Source organism: Euleptes europaea, chromosome 8 (assembly GCF_029931775.1).
Source record: "Euleptes europaea isolate rEulEur1 chromosome 8, rEulEur1.hap1, whole genome shotgun sequence".
Taxonomy (NCBI): Eukaryota; Metazoa; Chordata; class Lepidosauria; order Squamata; family Sphaerodactylidae; genus Euleptes; species Euleptes europaea.
Window position 1 is genome coordinate 7,427,999 of NC_079319.1, and position 13,437 is coordinate 7,441,435.

At 39.7% G+C, this 13,437-nt stretch overlaps 1 protein-coding gene across 1 annotated transcript in view; it reads left to right on the plus strand.

Moving 5' to 3' along the window:
- The window catches only part of TERT (telomerase reverse transcriptase), a 29,566-nt gene extending 18,108 nt beyond the window's left edge, over window positions 1-11,458 (plus strand). Inside the window, exons 10-14 of the mRNA XM_056854044.1 lie at window positions 470-583; window positions 1,361-1,432; window positions 1,917-2,105; window positions 10,401-10,462; window positions 11,334-11,458. Coding sequence (XP_056710022.1) covers window positions 470-583; window positions 1,361-1,432; window positions 1,917-2,105; window positions 10,401-10,462; window positions 11,334-11,401 — 505 coding nt within the window. The 3' untranslated portion in view covers window positions 11,402-11,458. The remainder of the gene's footprint in view (window positions 1-469; window positions 584-1,360; window positions 1,433-1,916; window positions 2,106-10,400; window positions 10,463-11,333) is intronic.
- The last annotated feature ends 1,979 nt before the right edge of the window (window positions 11,459-13,437 follow it).

Consider the following 13,437-nt stretch of genomic DNA (forward strand, 5'->3'; position numbering starts at 1 on the left):
TCAATGCCATAGAGTCCAATTGCCAACACGGCCATTTTCTCCAGGTCATAGAATCAGAGTTGGAAGGGACCACCAGGGTAATCCAGTCCAACCCCTTGCACAATGCAGGAAATATCCCCCCCCCCCCACATCAGGTGAACTGATCTCTATCAGCTGGAGGTCAGATGTAATAGCAGGAGATCTCCAGCTAGTACCTGGAGGTTGGCAACCCTACGTGAGTCGGTTGCAGCTTGATGGGGCACAGGATTTTATTACCATTCCCAGGAGTCCACCATGATTTGGGAGGGTGCAGAATGGGGAAGGGGGAGACACTTAGCATCGGCAGGTCCTGCTGCGCTCTCACTAGATAGATCCCCTTTATGCTTTTTTAATGCATTGTATTCCGGGCAAAAAACAAAGTTCCCAGTAGTCCTTCGGTGGCTTTTGAAATTTTTATGATGGTGAATTTTTGTTTCTGAATATTTTCCAGATACTATGTCCAGTGCTGCGGCATCCCCCAGGGCTCCATTTTGTCAACTTTGTTTTGCAACCTCTGCTATGGAGACATGGAGAACAAGCTGCTGCCTGGTGTGCAGGAAGACGGGTAAGGGAACAGTTCTTTCTTAGGAAGCCAGCTATCCCTAGAGGTGAAATCTGGACTCATGCAGTCTCAAGGCTTCGTAGGCGTTAATCTTCTGCAACCGGCCAATGCAGCCATTCTTTCAGAGGGGCTGTGGTTCAGTGGTAGAGCATCTGCTTGGCATGCAGAAGGTCCCAGGTTCAGTCCCCAGCATCTCCAGTTAAAGGGAGCAGGCAAGTAGGTGATGTGAAAGACCTCAGCCTGAGACCTCAGAGAGCTGCTGCTTGTCTGGAGTAGACAATACTGACTTTGATGGACCAAGGGTCTGATTCAGTATAAGGCAGCTTCATGTGTTCATGTGTAACTTTCCCCTCTAAAGACTTCAACACCGAAAATAATCCCACCCAAGGGTGGAGAGAAGATTTGATTCCTCCTCATGTGTGAGAGAGAACTGGGTTATGATGGGTTGGATCTTGCAAATTCATTCCACTATCGGGGGCACTTTTCCTCTGGTGGAAGGACACTTCTCCTGATGCCGAACTCTCTTTCAAGCATCAGGGGAAGGGCTCTTTCCCCCAAAAGACGAGCACCCCAAGGACATCCCCGTAAGATCCATCCCAGTGGGAGTTCTTTCATATACATAGGATGGCTGTACTATTTCATGAGTTTGTTCGAGCAGTGTTGTGGCTTGATGGCAAAACACACAGAGACAAGATGGGAAGATGGGAATTCTATAAACTTTGCACTAATGGAAAAATGAAAAATGTTCTCCAAGAAAGGTTTATCGATTTTACATTCCAGGGTGCTGATGCGTCTAACGGATGACTTTTTATTCGTGACACCTCACTTAGCAGGAGCCAAAACCTTTCTGAGGTATGTCCTGGGCATTAAATGGGTTACTGATTCAGAGATGTGCTTAGGTCTGATATCAGTGCTTTATTTTTAGCCTGTTAGTCTCGATAATGCATTCATTAGCTATAGAAAATGATTATGCCATTTATATAATCAGCCCAAGTGATGAAATTATGGTAATGTCGTCAGCCTGTTTTGCATTAGAATTGTTTTTTCTAATGTTTAGATAAAACCTACGTTTGATATTAATATTTCCCCCCTCCCCCGCTTTTCTTTTGTATCCCTGTTATTTTATACAATAAAAATTTAAAATAAAAATAAAGATTTTCTTGGCTGTGTGCATAAGCCGTGTCTGCTAGAATCTCAGAAATCAGAGCGGTAGCCAAGTAAGATTTGGGGAGAGAGGGGAAGATCAGGTTCTTCATACGATAGTCACATCTGAAGAAAAAAGTATCCTGTTGCCTGTGTAAATAATATTTCTACCTTGGTGTTGCCTTTAATTCAGGACACTGGCTGCGGGCATTCCTGAGTACGGCTTCACAATAAATCCAGCTAAGACCATGGTGAACTTTCCTCTGGATGAGGATATCCCAGGCTGCTCAGAATTCAAGCAGTTACCAGCTCACAGTATATTCCCGTGGTGTGGCTTATTAATTAATACCCAGACCCTTGAAGTGTATTGTGATTACTCCAGGTAAGTAGGAACAATCTGTCACTTTAGCCAACATTATTTCTACTTTGGACAGTGTCTCTCCTTCAGTGTTATTCTTCTGAAGATGCCGGCCACAGCTGCTGGCGAAACGTCAGGAAAGAAAATACCAAGACCACGGTCATACAGCCCAGGTAGCCTACAAGAACCGATGAACTCTGACCATGAAAGCCTTCGACAATATTTTGTTTTAAAAGTCCGCCAAACAATTAATTAGATGACAGTATCAACTAACAGTATTACTCGATGTAACTGTCTTTTAACCATATTGTAAAGGGCACTTTTTAATATTTCCATTCCTTTTGCAACCTTTTGTATTGTGATTTTATGCCAATAAAGGAATGATGATGGTGAAAACGCAGCAAGATTAGACGCAGTTCTAAAATTGTCGAGACCAGGGCATAACATAGATTGCAGCACGTCTCTCTCTCGCTACCTCATTCTAACTTATTAGTTTTAAGCAGATAGCAAAAATATTTTTAAAATTAGACCAAATCTGAACGGCTGCAGCATGTTAAACGTCTCTCTCTGCCTCATACTGGCTGAGAAAATCAATCACAAGGGCCAGTCACAGTTCTGTCCGAACTCTCTCAGCCCCATCTTCCTCACAAGGTGCCTGTTGTGGGGAGGAGGAAGGGAAGGCGATTGTAAGCCGCTGTGGGACTCCTTTTATACGGGTATAAAAACCAGGTCTCCTGCAACTCTTCTTCAGCTGTGACTTGACCACACACACACACACACACAGACAAGGTGGTGTAACACAGTAGATATTCTAAATACCGTACATTAGGCCAAAACCTTGCTGCTTTTCGCACAGTGAAGGACTTGTGATTGCATCGCATTTGGTCTGATGCAGTTTTCAGAACTCTCCTAGCAAAAGCCACATTTGCCAAAACGCTGTTGACAAGGAAAACTTGGTAGAGTCCAGGCTATTCTTGCAGTACACATGAAGCTGTCTTATACAGAGTCAGACCCTTGGGCCATCAAAGTCAGTATTGTCTACTCAGACCGGCAACGGCTCTCCAGGGTCTCAGGCAGGGGTCTTTCACATCACCTACCTGCCTAGTCCCTTTAACTGGAGACGCCAGGGATTGAACCTGGGACCTTCTGCATACCAAGCAGATGCTCTACCACTGACTGTAGCCAGTTAATTGTATTGAAGAAAAGTAGGAGTGGCTTTAGGGAGCCAGCTTGGTGTAGTGGTTAAGAGTGGTGGTTTGGAGCAGTGGACTCTGATCTGGAGAACTGGGTTTGATTCCTCCACATGAGCGGCAGATGCTAATCTGGTGAACTGGATTTGTTTCCCCACTCTTACACACGAAGCCAGCTGGGTGACCTTGGGCTAGTCACACTCTCTCAGCTCCACCTACCTCACAGAGTGTCTGTTGTGGGGAGGGGAAGAGAAGGTTTGAGTTTTCCTTAAGTGGTAGAGTCTTGTAAGCCGGTTTGATTCTTCCTTAAGTGGTAAAGAAAGTCAGCATTTAAAACCAACTCTTCTTCTTCTGTACTTAATGAGATCATTGCTTGGATTGAGGGTTGCTGAAGTTCTTCCTTCTGCGTCTCTACCTCCTGCAGTTACGCCTGTACGTCTATCGGGGCAAGCCTCTCCTTCAACTGTAGCAGCAGAGCCGGGGTGAACATGAGAAATAAACTGCTTGCCGTCCTGCAGCTGAAATGCCACCCCTTGTTTTTAGATTTACAGGTAAGGGCACGCACAATGCCAGCTGCGAGTCTGGAGAGGAACTTTTTCGAGGGAAGCAGTTCCAATATGAAGCCAAATCCTAGCATGTGACGCGAGGTCCCCCAACAGGGGGCCTGTGGGCGCCACCGCACCTGCCAGTACTTCCCCTGGAGCCCACCAACCTTTTCAGGAAGTGGGTGGGGCCTTTGTGAGGCAGGGCTTGTTATTGGTTGCCCTCGTGAAAATGAAAGCCCATGGATGGCGAAAGCGACAGCAGCCACTGGAGGATCAGGAGGGCTAGTAAACATCTAGGCGTGTGTTTCCACCCCCACCCCCCCTTAAGCCTTTCCTTCTTTCCATTGCCCCTACGCCTTCTCCTTTCTTTCCTTCCTCTGGCTCTTTTTTTTAAAAAAAATTATTCTTGGGGTCTTTAAAGACCCCAAGACCCTTCAGACTCAACTATCTATACAACCAAAAAGAAGGCCATCTGTTACTAGTCCAGCTATCTCTCCAGACTCTTCTCCAATTACTGGATCAACCTCCTTGGCAAAAATGACTAAGAAAGCTGATGCCACGCTGAATTCCTTGCAAGAGCTGTTAACAAAAACACTTCAGGAAGTGACATCAGTAAAAACAGAATTAGTTGAAGTTAAAAAAGAAGTGACAGAAGTAAAATCTGAAGTTGTGTCAATGAAGCAGGATATGGATTATGTGAAGCAAGGCCTTAATCAGAACACTGCAGCTATTTCAACATTGCAGGACTCTATTTCAGCTTTAACTGTGAAGCAAGATAAGCTGGAGGCAAAACAACAGAAGCAATCAAAAGAAAATAAAGAAACCAGAAAAAAGGTTGACACCATGGAACTAACAATGGAGGCTCGCCAGGAACGTGAAGAACGGCAAGAAGATAATGTGGCGATGTTAGAAATGAGGATAAAGGAGAGCTGGATTCGTATACGCGGTTTTAAAGAACGGACTGAAGGCTCTGATCTGAAAGAATATCTGAAAGTGCTCTTGACTGACTTTTTGCAAGAAGAAGAAGCAATAGTGGAAGGGATGATAATTACAGCTTATAGAGTCAATTCTGCTTATGCAGCCAGAAACAAAGTCCCAAGGGATTGTTTGGTACAGCTTTTTTCTAGATCTCACCGGGACCTGATACTAAACAAACACTACAATAATCCTCTAACAATAGATGGTCAACCAGTGAGACTAATGAAGGAGATCCCAGGGAGACTACTGAGAAAAAGAAAGGATTTTGCAGAGTTGGTGGCAAGGCTGAGATACAACGGAATACAACATAGATGGGAATACCCTCAAGGTGTCTCATTTATATTCAAATCAAAGAGGTTCAAACTTACAGACATGGCTAAAGTTGATCAGTTCTTTCGGAGATATGAAGGAGAATTAAGTAAACCACCACAACAACCAATTAAAGAACTGGTTGAAAAGAATCTTACAGAGAATGAGAAGGCTGCAGAAGCATCAGGAGGAAAATCATTGACGGAAGAAGAGGATACAGACTGAATTGGGTCGGAGGATTTATGAGAAGGAGATGGGGTCATCATTGGGGGAGGAGGGGAGGAGGGGTATTATATTTGGGGGAAACTGAGTTACTAATTAAAAAATGAAAATATTATCATGGAATGTTAACGGTTTAAATTCTCCAAATAAGAGGAGAAAAATATTTTATCTACAGAAATCAAAAGCTAACATTTTTTGTCTACAGGAGACACATATTTTAACAAGGGAGGTTTTAAGGTTAGAACAAAACAAATTAGGTAAACTGTTTACCTCATGTAATGATAAGAAAAAGGTCAATGGAATAGCTATGTATATTCCTTCAATATTTGAACCAAGGATGTTGTATAAAGACAGGGAAGGAAGGATCTTGATGGTAGAGGTTCTATGTGGTTACCAAAAAATAGTATTAGTTGGTATATATGCACCTAATGATAACCAAAAATTATTTTATATGGATTTAATACCAATATTGGCTGAATATGCCACGGAAAATATGGTATGGATGGGTGATTTTAATGGAGTAACAGATCCTCGTTTAGATAGATCAGCAAAAAAAAAACGGGGGAAATCTGAAGGTAAAATACCTGGTATCTTTGATCATCTAACAGAACAATGGGAAATGTTTGATGCGTGGAGAATGAAAAAAGGTAACAAAAAGGGATATACCTTTTACTCTTCAAGACATAATTCTCACTCTAGAATAGATATGATATGGCTATCTAAAGATATTATATGTAAATTAGATGATCTTGAAATTTTACCGAAGGTTCTTTCAGATCATAACGCAGTGTTGTTCCAAATGAATGTGGGAATTAAGAAAAATAAATCTTGGCATATTAATGAATATTTATTAAAAAATAAGAAAATTACAGATAAAATAAAATCAGAAATACAACATTATTTTCAAGATAATATAAATAAAGGCACATCTGAAGATGTTGTTTGGGATGCGGGAAAAGCAGTGATAAGAGGTTTTTTTATACAACAAAACTCGAGGTGGTATAGAGAAAGAGAGTCAAAAAAGAAAAAAATATTGGAGGAAATTAAACAGGCAGAAATACAATTAAGAAAAGCACAAACTAAATTATTAAAACAAGAACAGGTTGATAAAATAAAAACTTTGCAACAACAATATGAGATTTTATTAACTACTGATATAGAAAGAAAAATACTATATAATAGGCAAAGATTTTTTGAACATTCAAATAAACCAGGCTAAATGTTAGCATGGCAACTTAAATATAAAGAGAGGAGAAAGCCAATATTGAAAATAAGGAAGGATGGAAAAATTTTATTAGATAAACAAAAAATTACAGAAACTTTTATAGATTATTATTCCAATCTTTACACACAGGGAATAGTTTCAGAAAAAGAGATAGAAAAATACCTAACACAATTTGTATGGGATAAAATTTCACAGGAACATAAAGAATTGTTAGATGCTGAAATAACATTAGAGGAGTTAAATTCAGTAATAAAGAAAAGTAAATTAAATAAAGCACCAGGAGAAGATGGTTTTACAAATCTTTATTACAAAACTTTTATGGATCAACTTTCACCAAATTTATTGAGAGTGATGAATAACTGTATACAGGGAGGACCCATTCCAAATACCTGGAAGAAAGCAAATATAGTTTTAATACCTAAACCAAATGCTGATTTACTAGAAGTTAAAAATTACAGGCCAATATCATTATTAAATAATGATTATAAAATGTTTGTAATGATTTTAGCGACCAGACTGAAGAAAATTCTTAATGCTATTATACATGAAGATCAAGCAGGATTCCTTCCGGGGAGGTTAATTAACCAAAATGTAAGAGTTGTGTTAGATTTATTAGAATATGCAGAATTTGATAATACACCTTTTGCAATGATATTCTTAGATGCAGAAAAAGCGTTTGACAATGTAAATTGGAATTTTATGAGGAAAGTGTTAGAATATATGGGTTTTGGTGATAATTTTCAAAAGGTTATTAGAAATATTTACACTTGTCAAACTGCTAAGCTAGTAATTAATGGAGAATTATCATCACAATTCGAAATACAAAAGGGCACCAGACAAGGGTGCCCTCTTTCACCATTGTTGTTTATTATAATATTAGAGGTATTGATGAGAAAAATTAGAATGAATGTAGAGATTGTAGGTTATAAAATAGGGAGAAATCATTATAAAGTTAAGGCATATGCAGATGATTTAGTGTGTTTTTTAACTGATCCTATTACTCAGATAGTCGAATGGAGCAAAATGATTGAGGTTTACGGAAAACTTGCAGGCTTTAAAATAAATAAAAATAAAACTAAAATATTGGTTAAAAATCTCACACCCTTGCAGCAGCAAGAACTAGTGAGAGCAACAGGGTTTGGTATAGAACATAAAATAAAATATTTGGGAATATGGTTAACTTCTAATAATTTTAACCTATTTAAAAATAATTACGAAAAAACATGGCAACAAATAAATATCGATCTGACAAATTGGGAAAAAATACCTTTATCATTGTGGGGTAGAATATCGGTAATTAAAATGATGATATTACCCAGGATGCTTTTCTTATTTCAAAATTTACCGATTATTAAGGGGTTCAAAGTTTTTAAAATTTGGAAGAAGGATATCCAAAAATTTCTGTGGGGAAAAGGAAAACATAGAATAGCATATAAAAATTTGATTCAATTAAGAGAAACAGGAGGACTAGGTTTGCCTGATTTGCAACAATATTATGAGGCTTCTTGTTTTCTCTGGTTAAGAACTTGGATTAAATTAGAAAATTATCGATTATTAGAGTTAGAAGGGTATAACCTTCGATATGGTTGGCATGCATATTTGTGGTATGAAAAGGAAAAAATAAATAGGGATTTTAAAATCCATATTATTAGAGCTGGGTTATTCCAAATATGGATAAAATATAAGAAGATTTTAGAAAAAACAACTCCGGGGTGGATTAACCCAATAGAAGCTTATATGAAGAGGGGAACACAGTTAAATTTAGATATAGAGATGTATAGGGGTATTATTGAATGGAAGGAGAGTAAATGGGTCTTAAAAAGTAGGGAAGAATTAAATATAAAAGACTGGTTTTTATATTATAAATTACAAGATATTTTCAATAAAGATAGTCAACTTGGATTTAGTAAAAATAAATCCGAGTTAGAAAAAATATTAGATAAAGGAAATAAAGGATTGATTGGTAGGATGTATAAATTATTGATAACAATTAATTTAGAACAAGAAAGAATTAAACCAGTCATGATTAAATGGATGCAGGATTTAGGATTCAATATAGATTTGGATAAATGGGAAAATTTATGGAAAAGAGAGTTTAAATTCACAATAACTAATGAAATTAGAGAAAATCTCTATAAAATGTTCTATAGATGGCATATAACGCCAATTATGATATCTAAAATGAATAATCAAGATAAAGGTATTTGTTGGAAATGTGGAAAAGAAAGAGGATCTTATATGCATGTCTGGTGGACTTGTAAAAAAATTAAAAAATTTTGGAAAAAAATAGTGAAAGAAACAAATAATTTGATTAATAGTAAAGTGAAAAGAAAACCACTATTTTGTCTATTGGGAATACCCACAAATGATATTCATAATCGGGATAGGATTATTTGTCAATATAGTTTTGCTGCTGCAAGGATTGTGATAGCTAGAGTTTGGAAACAAACAAGTAAACCCTCAATTATAGAATGGAGAGAGAAATTGTGGTTATATATGAGGATGGCCAGATTAACGGAAATTTTGCACGGAAATGATTTGAAAGAATTTAAGTTAACATGGTCTAAGGCCACCTCATATTGGGATAAGTTGGCAAAAATGGATTTTACTCTGTTATTTAGTGAGTTATAGAAAATTATTTTTTAAGCAATATTAGAATTTAGATAATTAATAAACAAAGCTACCGGATACTTCTACGGAAGTCATGGTGATGGGTCACTTTTGGTGGGTGGGGGGAATAGGGTATTTCTTTGATGAGTGTATTAAAAAATGAAATGTATTCAATATGTTATGTGAATACCCATTTAGATTTATATATATGTATTTTGTTTGATTGTATGTTTGTTTCTTTTTTTTTTCTCTTTTCTTTTTTTTTTCTTTTTTCTTTTTTTTTGTATTGTAAAAATCAATAAAAAATTTAAAAAAAAATTATTCTGTGATTCTTTTGCAAAGTGAGGAAGGAGGTGTTGTGTTTTGGCTTTGCCTCCTATGGCACCCGTTTGGGGGTGGCATTCACCCCAACCAAAAAGCGGGGGGTGGGAACCAAATTAAACTCAACCAAAATGCTGAATCCAAACCGAAGAGGTTGAGCTAGAAAATGCTAAAATTACAAACATATAAATTTTAATAAGGTGCACAGTAAAGTTAAAAACATAAGGCCTATAATATAGGCAAGTCTTTCACAGTCAGTAAATACATACAAACTCATACGCATTTGATGTAAAGTCTTACAATGACCAAAGTAGGACCCAATAAGGACCAAACGCGTTTTGGCCTAAAATAGGCCTTCCTCAGTGGTCAGACATAGAATTGTACTCTAGTACACATCTTAATAATATAATAGTGTCATAAGGCACAGTAGAAAAATATATAAAAGCCCTTCTAGTATAATGAAGCTTCCTGTAAAGTTATTTTTTCCTTATATACTAGAACATGGCTTCCATGTCTCACCTTGTGTGTGTGTATGGTTGCTCCAGCATGGTGTAGTGGTTAAGGTGTCAGACTAGGCTTTGGGAAACCTGAGGTTCAAATCCCCATGCACACCATAGAAGCTTGCTGGGTGACCTTGGGCCAGTCACACACTCTCAGCCCTGACCCTGACTATTATTTGGATGAGAGACCTCCAAGGAATACCAGGGTCATGACGTTGAGGCAGGCAATGGCAAATCACCTCTGAATGTCTCTTGCCTTGAAAACCTTACAAGGTCACTATAAGTCAGCTATAATTTAACGGCAAAAAAGGCCCCCTCCCCCAAAAAAACCTCTTCAGTATAATTGGGTTTTTTTGCCCATTTATTTTAGTCGGAGACAAATATGTGACCTTTAATTGTTGTTGTTTTTTAAATCTTAGATCAACAGTCTTAGGACGGTCTGTATCAACCTTTACAAGATATTTCTGCTGCAAGCCTACAGGTACATCTTCTATGCAGCAGCTTCCGAAGCTTCAGAACGACAAAGTGCCACTACAAGGTGCTGTGGATCGGAGAATTGGGATGTTTCATATCCCAGCCCTTGCCTTCTTGACATGTGTCATGATGATCTCTGAAAGAAAGAGAGAGAGACATAAGGATGGTACTGTACAACTGGTTCAACCAGGCATCGGCATATTCTGGAAGCTGCTTTAAGCATCGGCATATTCTGGAAGCTGCTTTAAGCATCGGCATATTCTGGAAGCTGTTTTAAACCAGGATTCCTTCATTGCACTCTTCATTCCAAGAGGGAATGGGCACCTTCTCAGGACTAGTGACAAGACACACAGTGTCAGCTTAACATGTTGTCTGAATACAGCTAGAGATGCCATGTAAAGGTGGAAGTGAGAAATCACTACACCACGCCGAGAGCCAGCGTGGTGGTGTGGTTAGGAGCTGTGGACTCTAATCTGGAGAACTGGGTCTGATTCCCCACTCCTCCACATGAACGGTGGACTCTAATCTGGTGAACCGGGCTGGTTTCCCCACTCCTCAATGTGAAGCCAGCTGGGTAACCTTGGGCTAGTCACGGTTCTCTCCAAACTCTCAGCCCCACCTACCTCACAAGGTGTCTGTTGTGGGGGGAGGAAGGAAAGGAGATCGTAAGCCTCTTTGAAACTCCTTAAAGGTAGAAAAAAAGTGGGGTATAAAAACCAACTCTTCTTCTTGTTCAGAGGAGCTGCGTGGTTTAACTGCCTGTAGGATTTGTCAACAAAATTCCACCAAGTTCAGTGGGATTTACTTCCTTCTAATCATGGGGTTTAAGATTGCCTCCCTATAATATTGGATTTTATTCTTCTTGTTTCCAATTTCAGGTTTCATGCATGTGTTGTCCAGCTACCCTTTAACCAGCCAGTTAAAAATAACCCCGGTTTCTTCTTGAGGCTCATCGCTGATTCCACATCATGCTGCTTCTCCATTTTGAAAGCCAAAAATGCAGGTTGGTGTGAAAAATGTCTTGAAAGTATAGTCCGGAATCCCCTTCTGGGGGTGTGATTGGGGCAGTAGCGTTTTTCTGATCTGTTTTCTCATTCCACGGAGAATTGAATTCCATATTACCACACTGCATCTCTGCAAGAAAAGAAACTTCTAGAAGTATGTGCAGTATGTATACTGTCGGAGGGCATTCTCAGATTTGTAATAGGTCCTTTGGGGAACATGACCTTTTTAGGTATCAAGACAGCACATGGCACACTGACAGCTAAATCCTGCCCATGTTTACTCACCGATACCAGCATTCATTTCAGTAAAGAATTCTCCCCTACTAACAGTGTAATCCTGACTATATATATATATATATATATATATATACGCAGAAGCAGGTGTGTTAAGAATTGTAGGCAAGTGCATATGGTTTTGATCCAAGTATTTCCCTCCCAGAATGGATTCCTTGTGCAAGCAGAATGTGTACATTGTCTAGGTAAAGGTAGTCCCCTGCACTAGCACCGGGTCATTACTGACCCATGGGGTGACGTTGCATCCCCACGTTTACTAGGCAGACTGTGTTAACGGGGTGGTTTGCCATTGCCTTCCCCAGTCATCTTCCCTTTACCCCCAGAAAGCTGGGCACTCATTTTACCGACCTCGGAAGGATGGAAGGCTGAGTCAACCTTGAGCCGGCTACCTGAAACCGACTTCCGTCGGGATCGAACTCAGGTTGTGAGCAGAGCTTGGACTTCAGTACTGCAATTTATCACTCTGCGCCATGGGGCTCCCTATAATAGGTTGTCTAGTCTTTCAAAATTATCATTATAGTAAAAACGTGATTTCCCCCAATTTTCTGACATTCTTTTGTAATGCTAACCAAATGTGTTGGTTTCATTAATTTGGCCATTTCTCACATTTCTTATAAACTACAGTCAGTTCAGTTTTTGAACTCCAGGAGTTAGTTGTCTCCATTTCAGCAGCTGTTAATGGATCAGTACTCATTCCATATATTTCCTCTTCCCCAACCAAATCCATCTAAGAAAAGAAGGATAAGACTTTTATTTCCTTCACTTGTATTTTGCCTGTCTCCCCACTGAAAGACCCCAGAGCAGCTTACATCGTTCTCCTCTCTTGCATTTGATCCTCACAGCAACCCTGTGAGGTAGGTTAAGCTGAGAGGGTCTAACTGGCCCAAGGTAATCCAGCAAGCTCCCATAGCCAAGTGGGGATTCGAACCTGGGTCTTCCAGGTCCTAGTCTGATACTCTAACCACTACTTTGCACTGGCTGACTGACTGAATCTTGCTCTTCCTCTGCAGAGAGCCAGCGTGGTGTAGTGGTTAAGAGCGGTAGTTTGGAGCAGAGGACTCTGACCTGGAGAACCGGGTTTGATTCTCCACTCCTCCACAAGAGCGGAGGACACTAATCTGGTGGACTGGGTTGGTTTCCCCCACTCCTACCCATGGAGCCAGCTGGGTGACGTTGGGCCAGTCACACTTTCATGTCTGTTTCTTTCATCATAGGGATTTTTTCTTCCGCGACCGATCCATCAGCGCTGCTGACTTTCGAAGCTGCACAGTGGCTCTGTTATCATGCCTTCAGTGCCAAACTGGCACATCACAGAGTGATTTACAAATGTCTTCTAATACCGCTCAAACTTGGTAAGGTTTTCTGAACTGTAACTTCAGTCTTCTGTGTATACTCTTCTCCCCTCCCCCCCCTCCCTGGCCATGAGCCCACAGAGAAACAGGATATCTGATGTGTGGTGTGGAGATCTAATATTGTGACTCCTACCGATCCTAGATGAGTGCTGTATCTCAATTTTAAGCATCTATTCCATGCTAGGAAAAGTTGAGGGCAGCAGGAAAAGAGGAAGACCCAACAAGAGTTGGATTGACTCAATAAAGGAAGCCACAGCCCTCAATTTGCAAGACCCGAGCAAGCCTGTCAAAGTTAGGACGTTTTGGAGGACATTGATTCATAGGGTTGCCAT